Consider the following 17,375-nt stretch of genomic DNA (forward strand, 5'->3'; position numbering starts at 1 on the left):
TCTAGACCATCTCTTCTCCCCTGGCTAGTATTCTCCTGTATATTGAGGGTGCCTCCCACCTTTGTGTCATCAGCAAGTTTCATTATCACAAGGTCAGTAATGAAAATGTTATATAATAAGTTTCAAGATTGAAAATTAAATCTGTCTCACACAGGGAGCATATGATGCAGCTGAAAAGTAAAGCCAGATCTACTGAATCCCAGTCCAGTGCCTTAGAAACCAGACCATTCTTGTTCCTTATACAACATCAGGAAAATCTTTTTTTTCCCTATAAATTCCTTGCTTTGGAAAATGTGTTGATCCTCATTCATTTCATTATTTATATTTTTCCTTCATCCTAGCTATCAATGCCTTCATCCTACCTGCTGAAAATGAAACTAAAAATTATAGAGGTTAACGTTACAGCCTCTCTTTCTCACATGTGTACATAGGTGGGTGCACATGCATATCCCCCTGCCTTAAAAAGAACATTAAAGTTGTAAAGTCAGGCACTCAACAGTTAGAAGAATGTAAATAGTATAGTTGCTAATACCTTATTTAGGTCCATTTGTCTTTAATTACAAATTGTTTCCACATAAACCCTTCTGTAATCAGTGCTGAGGATAGATAATGTTCAGTTAACAAGCAGCTTTTTGGGATTTTGTTTTCTTTTCACTGAAAAATACATAGCCTTAAGACATTTTGCTGCATACTATTCCAACTGCTATGAAGACAGTATTATATATTTCCTTATTGGTTTTTCTAGGACACTCAATAATTTAACTTAATAACATCCCTGTGAGAAGGCAATCTATTGACACTTTTATGGGTCACATGTAGGTTTGGAAACTCTTGCTACCTGAGTTCATGGAGTAACTGATAGCACTTGTAGGTTGTCATTTTTGGGACAGGACCTTACTTTTCCTGTGGGTTACCCAGTTAAAGTAGAACCTGCATTTGGTGCATGGGTAGGTTCTCAGCCCCCACCTCCTTGCAAAGATGGGGATATGTGAAGTATCTAACATACAGAGATGCAGCAAATAGCTGTTCAGGACGGCTGAGTTCTTCAGCTGCTGGTTGCAGCTTCTTTTATCAGCTTTGAAGTAAAAAAAAACAGCAAATAGCTGAGTGGCTCATTCTTATTTTGACAAACCGTTGTAAACTAAGTGGGTTGCAAACTACTCCAGCGCAAATAATCCAGGTTCTACTGTATATGCTGAGGAACTGTGAGACTTGGGAATTTTAAATTTTATTCCAGATGCTGGAGGAAAATGCCAGATTCTTTTCAGAATCTCCCCCTGCCCTGCCTTCTTGCTTCATTCTGCTTTATACCCGCAGCCTCTCTCTGTCTCCCTTTCTTCCTAACCATTGGCTCACCAACCCTGCGTACCCAGGCAGTCCTCTAGTATCCCATCAGTATCAGCCTTCTGCCCAGTGGGTGTGTCTACATGTGTATTTACGTGTGGCTAAACTGAATGAACCTTTGGTTAAGGTGCATTATGGCAATTTAGGCATGGGTCTACATGTGGTTGCACTCGTGCATTAAGGTACATTAAATTTAGGTGTGAATAGCTAAGTTGCATCAGCGCACGTGCAGATGTATTAATGCACATTAACACAGTGTCTATCCACTGACGCACACTGCATTAATGTGCATTAGTGCATCTAAATGCACGCTAATGTGACTTAGCTAGCTGCACCTAAATTTGATACCTGCTTTATGCAGGTATCAAATTTAGGCTCACATAGCTGTAAATTGCCATTTTTAAGGCGCATCAAGGGTATGCATGTGTAGACATGCACCCTTAATGCACCTTAAAAATGGTGATTTTAGGCTAATCCTACTTAAAAGAGACATATAGATGCACCTGGATTGTCTTAGTCTCTGCACCTGGATTCACCATCTAAATTCTAATCAATCCTGCCACTCCCAAGTGTCTCCTCCAGTCCATGCCTAGTCCCAACCTCTTTAGTTAGTCATTGCCCTTCTCTCTCAGCTTCTTATTAAAATCTCTCTCCCATCTTCCCCACTGGTTCCCAGGCCCAATTTCCCATAGCAGGATCCTCATTCATTCTCAGTTTCATACCTCCCAATGCCTCCCTGGCTCCTTGTCCCAGATTTTTTGCTAAGCCAGTCCAGGTTTTGCTCTCACATCCAAGCTACTCATCAGATCTGTTACTCTTCCCCATCCAGCTGTACTTCCACTAGGTTCTAGTATTAATTTTCTTACTCAGCCACTCCTAGTCTCACTTCTTTCCCTCAGTTGTTTGTTCAGTCCAAGTGTAATTTCCAGTAAACTGGTTTCCAGAGCTTATTTATTAGCCCAGTTACAGTTGCTTCTATACAATCAGTCCCAACATCCTTATTGGCTGAGACTCCCAGCTGGCCCACCAGGAGAATCTACTCTCCCACCACTCCGAGTCTCTTTAACAGCCCAAAATTTTAGCTGTAACTTCTCCCCTCTATCCACAATCCACATCTCACCAGACTCCTTATCCCACCCAGTTTCTTCACTTCTGCCTGATTCAGCTTTTGCCCATGCTGCATACAAATCCGACTGCTTCTCCATTCAGACAGAGGAAATACTTTATTTAACAGATCATCCTTATAATTAATGTCTGAATGATCTCCTGCAATGCCTCAACTTTAACTCTTCTACAAAAAGGTTCAAGGTAGTTTCAGTAAAATAAGCAATTTCAATACTGTCATGGAAATTTTTTGAGTATGTGCTGCCAGTACAGAAGAGGTTAAACTGACATGCGCAGTTTGAAGCTGTGAGTGGAAATTTCCAAGGCTCACCCAGACCTTGCCCCCTGGGTGACCTGCGGAGCTGTCAATCATTGCTGACCTACTTTCCCCACAGACCATGCTCAGATTGTGTCAGCTCCTGACTGAGAGCATGCTCAGTCAGAACCTGACATGAGGTAATCGGACTAGAAATTTCTCTGCGGAGAGCACGCTGATTGGCTACTAAATTGATATAAAAGTTCTGTGAGCCCCTCCCTCGGGGTGGTGGTGTGTGGTGTGTGTGGTGGCGTGTGAGGGGAGATCGCAGGGACCAGAGACAGAGGCTGCTGCTGCAGGGACTGCTCTCTGAGTCAGGCTTTAGGGCCTATTGATCTCCTCCTTTGCCTCCTTCGCTTAGTATTTCGTATTACTCGTTGTATTGCGGTTTTGACTACGTTCATCTGGCTTCCTGACTTACCTTTCGAACTGATTAACGGCTTACGATTTCGGATCACCCTATGGACTTTGTTTAACTCGGTTCCGGATCACCGACCTCGGCTTTCCTTCACCACCTACGACTCTGCTCATCCCTCCAACTGACGTCTCCGCTGCATCACCTTCTGGCTACTGACCTCGGCTTCTCTCATTCGACCACCCGATTCGTCCATTGCTGTGGACTGGCGTCACGCGGTTCATCATCACCGTGTTACAGTTCGTTTTATTGTTTGTTTCGTTGTGTGTAATCCCCATTTATGAGCTGTTGACCAGCCCTGGGACTAGGTCTTCGGACTGAACCTCGTGGGCCAACAGACCCCTTTGTTGTTAATTGTTTGTTTGTGTTCCAACTGTAACTGAAGACCTTTCTGCCTACGCCTGAAGCGTAAGTCAAATAAATTCACCTGTCTTTCTCAATCCGCTCCGAGTCCCTAACTCCAGACTCTACGCCGCTAATCCCACCTGTCCGTATCTGATTGCCACCCCGGCCCACCGTGACCTTGGGGCCCGATCCTTCGGTTTTCCCCGACATGGCGTCACGAACAGGATCAATGGGAGGCGTATTGGAGTCGGAGATTATAAGGAGTTGCCCATGGAGCAACCGAGTCCGGCAGACCATCGGTGCCGAGGACTTATGGGACCACATAGCATTCCATCAGGCCGCACCGGCTGAAGGAACTGTGAGCGGGTACCTGTCCCTCCGGGGAGAAAGTGGGGAAGAATGGGCCGTTCGGCTCACCCCAAGTGCGCTGGGTTGCATTATCCAGGATCCTCGGGCCGTTTACCGCCCAAGGGGGGAGACCGGGACCGTAGCCCTGGCCCGTAAGAAACCTTCGGGCATGGCAACCTCAGGCCCGGACCGAGAATTCGCCCGGTGCATAAAGTATGTGAAGGAGGGTGGTGAGGATACCCCTCCTGACGGGTTTAACTGCCCGACCCTTGCCATCGGGTCTAGGGGGCATGAGCTCTTGGTCCAGCTACGAGAGTGCTTGGAGAAGGACGGCAGAAAAATAAAATGGTCAGGACCCCGGTGGAAGAAAGGCCGTATAATAAATGTGCTTTTCCGGGAGTATGTTGTCTTACTGAGGGAGCTAACTGACACTAGGGCCCAGCTCATGGCAGCAACCAGAGCTGTGACACAAAAATTGGCCGAGCGGCCATTACAAGATGGCGCCGACCAAACTGTCAGCGCGCCAAAACCAATGCTGACGTCACGACGCCCAGCTCCACCCATCCCGAGCCTGCCTTCCGGAAAAACCCCGTCTATGGTTCCGCCCACCGAGAGCCGGCCTCCCGCAACAGCGCCACCTGCTGTACGCAAGCCACCGCCCCCGTACGTCAGCCAGCGCCACCAGGAGGACGTACGGGAGAATTGCACCCAAACGGACAACGAAAACTGCAACAAAGTAATTAAACACAGCACAGGAACGGAAACAACTGAAACAACAAGCGAAGATAAGACTAACAACGTAACCATAAGGAAATCAAGAGTGAGCACGAATACTATTGGAACCGATACGAATGATGTAACAACAAGAAGCTTAACGATTAAAACGAGTACCATCGGAACAAACACAAGCAACGGATTAATAGAAATGACTAAACCAGTAACCAAGATGAATTATACAAACGAAACTATAAGTGCTGATGAAGCTGAGAACGACTTCATAAGAGTAACACGAAATAAACCAAGCCAACAACACAATGATTACACCGAAGAACTAGTATCTGCTTTTCCCATTGCAGTGCAAAAATGGGTAACTGATCCTCAGGGTCAGACAAGACAGACCATCACGACACGAACTAGAACACGTTCTGAGATGAATGAATTGAGAAAGGAAACCGGCATACGAAATGATGAAACACCGATTGCCTGGTTGGGGCGTTTAGTAGCAGAAGCAGGGAGTGAGACCATCAATCAAGATGAAGCCTTGCAGCTCGTGCGCAATTCAGCTTGGAGCCGAGCTAAAGTAGTGGACCCGGTGCCAGTGCTGGCCAATTATTATTGGCCAATACCCATTCCAGCTCTGGTTACCGAGGCACTTCAGAGGAAGATCCACACCTGGCACGAGGGACATGCGGGTCGTGCGAGTGCTACCTCACTGGTGTATACAGTGATCGGAGCCTCATACGCCATGTGGAACCCAGCCCACCAAGCTTTGAATTTGACACCTGCTCAGGTACAGGGGGCATGGCCACACAGATATGTACTGTCATCCGGGGATGTACCTTGTTTACAAGAAGCGGTCGATGCCGCCACTGAAATCTACGGAGGAAGTCAAAGTATAACAGCAAGACTCTTGCTAAGTACATCAGTAAACGGACCCGTAATCCATACCCTGGGTCAACTCGATCAGCTGAGAGGGGCGATGGAGAGATCGAAGCCCCACAAGAGTGTACATTCTGTGGAGGAAAGGGAATGGGAGTCAAAATGTGCTTACTCAGTGGAAAACCCTGTCAACCACTCAAGAGGGGGTGACAGAAGGGAATATCCCCGAAAGCAACCCCGAGTTTCACCCACAACTCCGAAAAAGTATTATACCCGAACCTCTTCACCTCCACAGCAAAGAGCCCGAGCAAGCTACTCACCACCGCAGAGAACCCCTCTAGAAAGAGCCATGTTTGGGTTCCTTCTAGACAAGTCTGGCCTAAGTAAGGAACAACTGAGGGCCCTAAGAGATGAAGGACAGCGAGCTCTTGCCAGAGCTCTAGGGTTTGTTGAGAAGACCAAGCCAAAAAACGAGTGATCGCCATCGGCGTAAGTCCGGCGATCGATGGCTTGACTGACCCAGCAAGGCGACAAACGGACTCAGCAATCGAAGTAACACAAAGCGAACGTAAGCGAAACGAACCTAAACCGAACTCAAACGAGGAAACGATTAACGAATTGAAACGAAGCGAACTTAAACGTGATGAAGCAAAACTAAGCGGACAAACCGAACTGAAACGGCGTAACCCAGAACGAAACGAACCAAAGCGTAACGAATCTACACGAAGCGAAACTCAACGAAGCGAATCCAAACGACGAAATGAAAAAACCGAAGTAAAGCGAAGAACACAAACCGAACTTGAAGAAACCGTGATAACCGAACCAAAACGTACCAAAACGAAACAAAGTCTGAAGCATAACGAAACCACACAAAACGAATCGAAACAAAACCAAGAAAAACCAAGCGTAACGGAAACTATTTTTTCTGAAGGAGTACAGGAGAGGGTTGGAGAAAAAGACATGGAAGCCCGAACCGGAAAACAAAAGATATTGGTAGCGACGAACCACATGAAACTCTTTGATAGCGATCCTCGACCGTACGCCTCAATAGAGATACAGAACCCCGATGATCCACACGACATCACTACGGCAAGATTCCTACTAGATACAGGGGCCCAGGTTAATGTCATCAAACCGTCGATCCCACATCATCGTACCAACAAGGTAATGATGGTTCAAGGCCTCAATGCTGCTACTGCAACAGCTCGTGTGAAATTTACCGTCAAGGGCCATCCCAAACGACTGGATGCGGTCCTCGGGAACGTGAACATTTTAGGAATCCCTGGCATTCGCACTTTGGAACTGAAACATAAGGTGTCAGAAGTCCTACCTATCATGACTGTACCTAGACCAGAGTGGCATACACCCTCGCTAAAAATCCACTCCCTATGGCGGTATACTCCGATACCAACGAAAATGCATCTTCAGGATCCTCTGGACACCTTGCTAGACGACTTGGTCCGTGAAGGCTCCATCAGGCGAATACAGGCGAGTACTTACCTTTCCCCAGGTTGGGGGATACCAAAGCCTGGAAGACCAGACGCCGTACGCCTCGTTGTGGATTACCGTGAGGTTAATAGACGTTGTGTAGCACTGACCCAACCTTCATCGAGTACGCTGCCACAGAACCTATATGAGATGGCCAATTATCAAGCCCATGACTGGGTGGGCACGACTATAGATCTGAAGAACATGTTCTATTCCATACCTATCGACGACTCTGAGGGTATCCTCAACATGTGCATCAGAGGGAAAATGTTTCACTGGAACGTATGTCCGCAGGGCTATCGAAATGCTCCAGCCTTAGCCACCAGTGCTATGAATGACACCCTTGACAGATTCACCAAAAGCAACGAAATCGCCAAGTCCATCCGAATCTGGGCTTACCTCGATGACATCGCCATCATGGGTAGGAACGCAACCGAAGTAATCCAAGTCACGACCGATCTCATCCAACATTTAACTACTGAAGGATGGATCGTAAATAAAGAAAAATCTCAACTGCACCCGCTTGCTGACCACATTCATTTTCTAGGTTCCACGCATAAAACAAGCACCAGTCAACCGGACTGCAAGGCTATTTCCTTTCTTTCTTTTTCTCTTTTCTTTTTTGCATGGAACTATTTCTTCCATAGACTTGGAACAATCAACTGGCCAAGTTATTAATTATGATACATCTAAAAAATGAAGTACTCCCCCTAGACGATACGAGCGAACCCATGCCACGACCAGTACCTAATGATGAAGTACTCCCCCTAGACGATACGAGCGAACCCTCGCCACGACTAGTACCTACTGATGAAGTACTCCCCCTAGACGATACGAGCGAACCCATGCCACGACCAGTACCTAATGATGAAGTACTCCCCCTAGACGATACGAGCGAACCCTCGCCACGACTAGTACCTACTGATGAAGTACTCCCCTTAGACGATACGAGCGAACCCAGGCCACGACTAGTAACTAATGATGAAGTATTCACCCTAGACGAAACGAGCGAACCCATTTGTATTGACCCCTACCTCACTTGGTTGCACGAGCGATGGAGTCATCCAGGCCCCAAGGCATGCTACTCCCGATGGCGTGAGACCATAGTAGAAAAGCCACAGTATGGCTTACATCGTGACTGGAGGCGCGTAGTCCAAGCCTGCGCAGCTTGTGCAAAGGAGAAAGTACATCCAACGAGGAGCACACAAGGAGCCCTCGCAAAAGAAAATTTCAACCCAGGTCAAACCTGGCAAGTCGACCTTTTTGGGCCATTACCTGGAGCCTCAGTCCCAAATAAGGGGCTACTCGTTATTGATCTCGGCTCTCGGCTAATGACCGTCATACCCCTTCGGAAGTCCCACGCCGCAGCAGTTACTACAGCCTTAACCGCCGTCTTCGCGATGTGGCAAGTTCCCACCACAATACAATCGGATGGTGGGCCACCTTTTACATCGAACACTGTCGAAAAATTCGCTAGGTCATATAACATCACATGGCATCATCATCTTCCTTACCATCCCCAGTCCAATGGGGTTGTGGAACGGGCCATAGGACTTTATAAAGAAGCGCTCCGAGTAACGGGAAATGGGAGTTATCGAAATTGGACAGTCCGTAATCATGAGATCCTAATTAATCTGAATGCGACCAAACCCTTGTGGGAACAATCTACGGAAAAACCAGTCGAACCATGGGAGAAGAAATTTGCAGACAACGAGTTAGTGTGGGTCTCCCTTCCAGACCATAACCATCGCCATCCTAAAGTTTTGCAAGGCGTAATACAATCTGCAGAGAGCTATCCGAACACCTACTTGGTCACCCTTACAGATAGCGGACGGACCATACTCACCCACCACAACTGGCTATCGAGACGCTCTAATACAGAAACGATTCTACCACAAGACGTTAACCATACCAATGAAACTACTTAAAGTCACAGCTCCTGTCCTCCCAGCAAGGGGGCAACTGTTTGTCCCTTATTAAGTGCTGGAAGGTACAGGAGAAAGAGGTCTATAGATAAAAAGGACACGTTCTGTTGTTTTGTTTATGTTTGTCGTTTCAGGTTATCGGATCATTCCTCAGAGGATTTGAGAGGAGCCTGGAAATTAGAGTGACAACTTAAATCAGACAAGGCTACAAAGATGCCAAGAAGACAAAAGGACTTTGGAGTACTCTGGGTTTTGATGTGTTGTAAATATGTTACTTTTGTATCTACGGTATCGATCTCAGATTCTGAGTGGTCTCAAAATTCGGTTCTGTACTTGTTGTCAATGTGGGCTAATGCCACGGGAGACGACGAGAATGGTGAGGGATTGACCGCGTGTCTTAAAATCCCTCTGTCCGTAGAGGATTCGGTCCTCATCCCATATTCAGTACCGTTTGACATCGAAACATGGTTTACCAAGGTCTCAGAAAGTGGGGAGAATGTTATCAATATCTCTGTCCCCTTGATGGGAGGAGGCTATATTCTGACTAGTTACACTTGGCCCCGTGGATTTAATCTCACCACTCTCTCGCTAATCACTCGACCACCTCGTGAGGAGTGCTGGGAAAGGGAAGCTCCATGCGCTTGTTCCACTATCCCATGGGGGATACACCCCGAAGGTGAGGATTGGTCTCGACCAGACATGTCGCTAAAGTGGGACCCCCGCTCAATTATCCCACCTTGGCACCTCACCCTCGTTCCCAGGGGAAGGAAAACTTCCGACCCTGAGGTCGCCCTCTCACCCCTCGTAAAGCCTACTCCCTTGGTGGTGTGGAACGAATCATTAGCAATCGATCTAACTCAGCCAGGCCCCAGGGGAAACAATTCATTGTTTAGTTTTTATTACCCCATATTACGAGCGGTGTTAGTAAGTGCTCTCTGCCATGGTGTGGAACAACCCATTAGACAATCCGGCCCCCCGGAAAGGACTAGGCATGCTTTTCCTGCCCCAGGTCGATGCTCTGAATTGAGTACACCAGCACCTTTGGGAATGGTATGGGCATGCTCGGACGGGCGATTGTACACCACCCTACCAGCTACATTATCAGGTGTACAGTGTTTCTTGAGTTCGATTTTATTTTGTCCACCTCTACAGGCTTCCACGGCACACCCGCCGAGTCCCCTTGTGTCACACCGAGATAAAAGATCTCGTACTCCGGTGTGGAGTTCTTTAACGAGTGGGGAAAAAGTTGCCCAGGGACTCAGTTGGGGTTTTGAGGGTCTCTTTTTCTGGGGACTCGCGATCGCCAAAGCCCGGATAGCATTAGCACAACTTTCTGAGCAGGTTGAGTTACTTGCAAATCATACGGCCACGGGTTTTGACCTCGTAGACCAACAGCTACAAGCAGTGTCGCGCATGACTATGCAGAACCGATTGGCGCTAGATGCACTCCTCATCCAGCAGGGAGGACTGTGCCAGTATTTGAATCTGTCCCACGATATGTGCTGCATAGCCATCCCTAATGTCAGCGTCCCACTACAAGGTCAAATCATCAAAATCCGAAAAATTGCAGAGGAGGTCAATTCCATTGCGGGAATAGGAAAAGGATGGCTGTCTAGAATATTCAATTGGTTGGGCTTTAATGTGTCGTCATGGCTAACGAATTTGTTAACACCCTTGTTATCGTTTTTATTCGTGTTCTTAGTTATCGTTCTCATTGTTAGTTGTATTTCTAAGATTCTGACACGGAAGGTTTCAGCTTTGTCTGTACACGTGTATTCCATCGTTCCCTCTCCCGATAAGTTTCGGAACGACGACAACACCGAGGGGGAGGAGGTATAATTCGGCCTTCTAGCTTCTGTGCTGACAGCAAGGGGGCATGTCATGGAAATTTTTTGAGTATGTGCTGCCAGTACAGAAGAGGTTAAACTGACATGCGCAGTTTGAAGCTGTGAGTGGAAATTTCCAAGGCTCACCCAGACCTTGCCCCCTGGGTGACCTGCGGAGCTGTCAATCATTGCTGACCTACTTTCCCCACAGACGCATGCTCAGATTGTGTCAGCTCCTGACTGAGAGCATGCTCAGTCAGAACCTGACATGAGGTAATCGGACTAGAAATTTCTCTGCGGAGAGCACGCTGATTGGCTACTAAATTGATATAAAAGTTCTGTGAGCCCCTCCCTCGGGGTGGTGGTGTGTGGTGTGTGTGGTGGCGTGTGAGGGGAGATCGCAGGGACCAGAGACAGAGGCTGCTGCTGCAGGGACTGCTCTCTGAGTCAGGCTTTAGGGCCTATTGATCTCCTCCTTTGCCTCCTTCGCTTAGTATTTCGTATTACTCGTTGTATTGCGGTTTTGACTACGTTCATCTGGCTTCCTGACTTACCTTTCGAACTGATTAACGGCTTACGATTTCGGATCACCCTATGGACTTTGTTTAACTCGGTTCCGGATCACCGACCTCGGCTTTCCTTCACCACCTACGACTCTGCTCATCCCTCCAACTGACGTCTCCGCTGCATCACCTTCTGGCTACTGACCTCGGCTTCTCTCATTCGACCACCCGATTCGTCCATTGCTGTGGACTGGCGTCACGCGGTTCATCATCACCGTGTTACAGTTCGTTTTATTGTTTGTTTCGTTGTGTGTAATCCCCATTTATGAGCTGTTGACCAGCCCTGGGACTAGGTCTTCGGACTGAACCTCGTGGGCCAACAGACCCCTTTGTTGTTAATTGTTTGTTTGTGTTCCAACTGTAACTGAAGACCTTTCTGCCTACGCCTGAAGCGTAAGTCAAATAAATTCACCTGTCTTTCTCAATCCGCTCCGAGTCCCTAACTCCAGACTCTACGCCGCTAATCCCACCTGTCCGTATCTGATTGCCACCCCGGCCCACCGTGACCTTGGGGCCCGATCCTTCGGTTTTCCCCGACAAATACATATATATACACACATGCACCTCTATTGAAATATATATATATATATATATATATATATATATAGGCATGTAACATAAATATATAATCTTTATCTTTATCCGAATATATACATATATATTCTGTTAGTGAAAATCAACATATAGTTTATGTGAAGATACACTGAACAAGTATATTTCTAAGACAGTGGGAACAAAATATATATGTCTATTTTGTTCCCGCTATCTTAGGAATGTATTTGTTCAATATATCTTCACATTATAGACTATATGTTGATTTTCACTAACGGAATATATGAGTCAAATACATACATACATATGTATGTAGTGTTTTGTTCCCACTATTTTAGGAATATACTTGTTCAATATATATTCACATTATAAACTATATGTTGATTTTCACTAACAGAACTCTTTGTATCTGAATAATTATTGGGCTGTTTTAGAGCTCACACAATCTCTATGCAACAGCAAAGATAAAGATCGTATATTTTTGTTATACGCCACTATAACTATTTCAATTATAATTGATACACATAATTACTTAAATTATTCAGAAATTTCCCCAACATTAGTTTTGTTTTCCAAAATTGATTTTTCCCTGAAATTCCAACTTTCTAAAATTTAGATTTTTAAAATTTTGCAATGTCCTGAAAACAAGAATGTAAACCAGAGTTTCTTTATTGAATTACTAATAAAATCTTACACTAGTGCTTCCAAATATAAGATGTCATCTTTAAAATTTTTTAAAAAGTTCATTATACTTAGTTTCTACTTTACTTGGGACATTGAGAATTCACATCCATCCCACAGCATGAGAAATGACATTTTCAGTGATGGCAGACATACCTCCTGTAGTTAATGATAGTTAACTGCTGGCAGTAAGAATCCAAGAGAAGTGGTGCTGGCTCCTACCCTGGGGGTCTTTAAGAGGAGGTTAGATGAACACCTTGCTGGGGTTGTTTGACCCCAGTAATCTTTCCTGCCATGGCAGGGGGTCGGACTAGACGATCTACTCAGGTCCCTTCCGACCCTAGAAACTATGAAACTATCCTTTTCTGCCTCTGTACTGATAAGAAGGGAGTTCCCCAGCCTGCAGGTATGGTGCTGGTTCTTTCTCCCCAGGTGCAGCACCTTGCACTTGTCAGTGTTGACAAGTGCAAGGTGTATCAGTTATATGGCTCAATTAATTTTAATTTTTTTTTTAAAGTAATTTCTGTAAAAGTATCCATTCTAAATATAACTCAAATCAATTAACATCGAGGTTTTCAACCTTCTTTGGTTGGTGCACTTCCAGCAGCCAGTCGAGAAGCGGGGAGTCCCCTGATGGCTTGTCGATGAACAAGGGAGGATGGGGGGGAGGGTCAGGGGGTACCTGGCACCTGGTTGACAAGTGAAACCAGAAATGCCAGCAGCTTCTCCACGCTGCTGCTGTGTACCCCCTGGGGCCTTCCCAGGGGTACACATACCTGGCTGACAACCCCTGAATTAACAGATTTTGTTAAATAAAAGAATCATTTATTCTATCTTTACAATAAGCCATTACAGACAGGTCATGTTCTAATTTTAGTTTAAAAATAAGTAACTTGCATGTTTTTGAGGAAATGCCCATATCCTGACACAAAGTAATCCAAAGGTTGGAGGACAACAGAACAGTTTAATTTGGATTTTGGTCCATAAGGGAAACATTACAAAATAAACCACAGTGTGTATTTATAATGTAAAAGCTATTTTGTATTCTCTCTCTGGGTGGAGTCTCTAATTCTGCACTGTGTGACTTTTTGCAGTTTAATGGCATGCATTTCAAAGGGGACTGAGATAAACTGCACTGACAAAAGAGCTCCTGTTGCAACTGCAAGACACTGGTTTAGTAAATGTGCAACTACATGTACTTAATATCCCTTTATTCTGTACAATGAAAAAGATATTTGCAGGAACCTAAAATTTTAAAAATCACTTCACTAAATAGCAACTATAACAATATGTGCTATTTCCAAGTATATTATTTTATCTTGACAGCACTGGGTACTGCAAAAAACACACTGTCCAAATTGTAACTGATTTGAACAACAATGTGGTTATGCAAATTGGCCAGTAAAACTTAAAAAATGAAGAAGAAATAAAACATACATTTAGACTTGGGAGAAATTAATTATTTCTCTGTCTGTAAATCAAGCAACAATTTAGGCCAATGTGTTCTCTCAGACAATAGCAGTTAAAACTATTTTTAAAATTAGAAGCAAGAGATCTTACATTTCCATGTGCAGCTCTCTCATAACAACTGATACTTGTTTTTATCTCATGATATATTCATAAATGCTAAACAAGCTTTTAGCTGTAGTTGGCAAAAGTTGAAACATCTGTGGAAATTGCTAGCTTAGGAACATGGAGCTACAGATCATACAAATACTGTATTCAAACAGTTAAATAATTTACTCTAATTGTTGGTTAAAGTAACATTTCAACCACCTTTTGCATAGTACTACTGAATGTTTTATATTTATTTCACACACTGTGAATGCTAATTCTGTGAAAGTGTCACATGTTACAACATTTTAACACAGAGTTGCTTAGTATTTTCAAATTATATTTCTCAGAAAAGCCAATGTCTATAACAACACGACTCTTCCCATAATAGCATGTCTTTGCTTACTTTAAAATACAGTCAAGCCCTGATAACGTCACATACACAGGATGGACAAAATACTAAGATACTAAGCACAGTTCACAATATCAGGGTTGCATACCAGGTGGCAGTGCATGGTGAAGAAGTGTTTAGAAAAATTATAGAAACCAATGAGATTATTTTCTTTTTGAATGTGTATTTTGCCTCAGACGTCCACCAAATGCACTTACTTGCATTCTCATTGCTTCACAAAAGGTGGTACCATGACTAAGTTCGGTGGGGCTAGAGTTCATACCCTAGTCTGTTTGTGAGCTTACTCACATGTCCAACTTTGACATTTAGGTTGCTTACAGATGTAATGCCCCCTCCCCATGGTGCTTTACTTTAAACTCAGTGTTCCCCCACGCTGAGCCCAGTGCCTGCCTAGAAGAGGCATTGAATTAATTTGACCCGGCTCACCTAACATCTATATAGACGGGGTGCTTCAGCAGGCCTTTTTTGGCGCTTTTGTCCAATAGCTGATTGAATTAGCTATTAGATAAAAGCACCAAAAATGCCCTGCTAAAATGCCCAATTTATACGACCCAGCTCTGCAGTGTCTGAATTCATGGGCTAGCTCTTCCAGTAAAGCGCATTTTTTCACATGTCAGCAGCCCTATTTATTATTAAAAATATAACATGAAATACCATAACAGTTATATTATGCTAAAAAATTATATTCAAAGTCAGTATTGCTCAATTTACCTTCTATGGGCCAGATGCAGCCTGAACAACCCATGTGACTGGTCCATCATGGGCATGAGCCCACTGGTATGCCAGCGTGGGCTTTGGCTGGAGCCACCATTGCATCCGTGCAGTTCCTGAGCCAAGGGGATGAATGCCAATGTCACTTGTACCCTCTTTTCCCCTGCCCCTGAATTGAACAGGGGTGAGGGGGAGGGCAACTGATGGCTATATTCACACACTAGGTTTCAGAATCACGTGAAAGTGGTGGCTCCAGGCAGAGCCTGTATTGGCATGTTGTTGAGCTCAAAGCTTACTGTACAGTTGAAAAGGGTGTGGCCTTTATTCGCCCATTTTTAATTTTAAGGTTTGGCCTATTCGTACACCCAAAAAGGATGAGCACTGTTATTCTAAATAATTGAGGAGAGGCTTCAGCATCACTTGTGTCCCCCTCCCCCATAGCAGCCTCATCCCTGAGCTTCACCCACTCTGTGACTCTAACTTTTTTGTCTGTTTTCAAGCATTTCACAAGTACATTGTAAAGTTACACTACATATTAAGAACACACACACGCCCAGCACGTACATGTAATACTAAAGCTTTAGGCAAGCTGCACTCAGATTTTGCTGGTACCTTAAATTCCTAGCGGCTGAGCAAGTATCTGATAAGCCAATCTTGCAGTTACAGTGAAAATATAGTTTTATGCTGTTTACTTTTACTTCTTCAGTGAGGCAAGTTATTTTGCCATTAACTGTCTGATAATTTAATCTAAGAACATCATTCAGTAATTATGACATTAATTTGTAAATTTACATAATAGAGATCACTTTACTTAGGAATGTCCAACTCATCCAGTGAGAGGTGTGGGACTGGTTCCTGGGCCAAATCAGGCCTGTATACACTGTCCCTTCCCCTTCCCACTCCCAGCATACTGGATCTGGTGCCTGCTACAGCCAGCCTGGGACCTGTGCTGTGTGGATACTGGACGAGTTGGAAGAGGAGCCATGTTTGGCACAGTCTGGCCAGGGGTATGTAGTGTGGATCCCAGCCTGGAAGGAGTGGATGCCACACTACATGAGGTGCCTGCTCTGGCCAAACTGTTGCACATTCAGTGTTTGCTCTGGAAACCATGCTGCACCTGGTGCCTGCTCTAGGACCCATGCTACATGTGGTGATGCATGTAGCACAAGTCCTGGATTGGCTGGAGCAGGCACCCAATGCAGCACCATCCTGGAACTGCTGGGGTAGGTATATATGCAGCACGTGTCTTGGAACCAGTGCTGCGTGTGGCACAGTCCAGCTGCAGCAGGCACTGCATGTACCATGGCACCCATTCTGGCTGGTCTGGGATCTGAACTATACACCTCTGGCCAGACTACACCTCAGGCAGTGCTTGTTCCAGCTGTTCCAGGATCCGTGCCACATGCCTGTCCATGCGATACTGTCTTGGGTCCAGTCCATAGGGATGGTCTGGTGCATGCTGTGCCCAGTGTAGATCTGCTCAGACCCAGGGGCATTAGCAGGGGCCAGGTGATGGGACTGTATGTTTGACACCCCTGACTTAAGTTGCTGACATTAAGTGGCTTGTAATAATGTCTTCAGTGACAAGAAACTGATTATATTGCATTATTACATATGCAAGTCAGCCACTGATGATCACATTTGTGTTAATGGGCAAAGTGCAACATAAAGAGGAGTGATATTTCCTGGGTTACAACATATCTATTAAAACATTTATTTAGTTCTATAAGGTTATCTTTAAGTATAATGTATAAATTTCTGTCATTCTTACAAAAAAGGACTTCAGAACTAAAAGGACTAAATAATTAGAGGTTTCAACACACTATACTAAACAGAGAGCCATACCGCTAAAATATGTGCTTGCTGTTGACTCAGTTTAGGAAATACTGCAAGTTTTAAATTTAAAGACGCATATTAGCAGAATCCTAAAATAATATGATGTTACCACAGGTAGGGCTTAATACACATCAACAGCCCTTACACAGGAGTCAAGTACAGTATGCAGGAGGACTACATGAGTGGGTTGAAGTAATCCCCCATACCAGAAGTATGTGCAGTTACAGGGATTAAGATGGTACATGACAGCAGTTTTCAGATTTTTGAAAGACTGCCATAAAGAAGATGGAGAAACATTGTTTTCCCTTGCCAGAGAAAAGGGATTTCACAGTGGGCTTAAACTTCAGCAAAGCGGA

At 44.9% G+C, this 17,375-nt stretch overlaps 3 protein-coding genes across 11 annotated transcripts in view; 2 read left to right on the plus strand and 1 right to left on the minus strand.

Moving 5' to 3' along the window:
• The window catches only part of PKP4 (plakophilin 4), a 275,173-nt gene that overhangs the window by 54,906 nt on the left and 202,892 nt on the right, over positions 1-17,375 (minus strand). The gene's annotated exons all lie outside the window — the stretch shown is intronic.
• LOC149867562 (uncharacterized) lies at positions 5,572-7,638 on the plus strand. The gene is made up of 2 exons (XM_090046300.1): positions 5,572-5,854; positions 5,929-7,638. The coding sequence occupies exons 1-2, from the start codon at positions 5,572-5,574 to the stop codon at positions 7,635-7,637; spliced, it is 1,992 nt and encodes a 663-aa protein (XP_089902426.1). The 3' UTR covers position 7,638.
• On the plus strand, positions 9,019-11,733 carry LOC149867563 (uncharacterized). The gene has a single exon (XM_090045677.1). The coding sequence runs from the start codon at positions 9,098-9,100 to the stop codon at positions 10,721-10,723; it is 1,626 nt and encodes a 541-aa protein (XP_089901803.1). The 5' UTR covers positions 9,019-9,097; the 3' UTR covers positions 10,724-11,733.

The sequence above is a fragment of the Crocodylus siamensis genome, chromosome 4, assembly GCF_052110815.1.
Source record: "Crocodylus siamensis isolate JL-2025a chromosome 4, ASM5211081v1, whole genome shotgun sequence".
In the NCBI taxonomy this organism is placed as follows: Eukaryota; Metazoa; Chordata; order Crocodylia; family Crocodylidae; genus Crocodylus; species Crocodylus siamensis.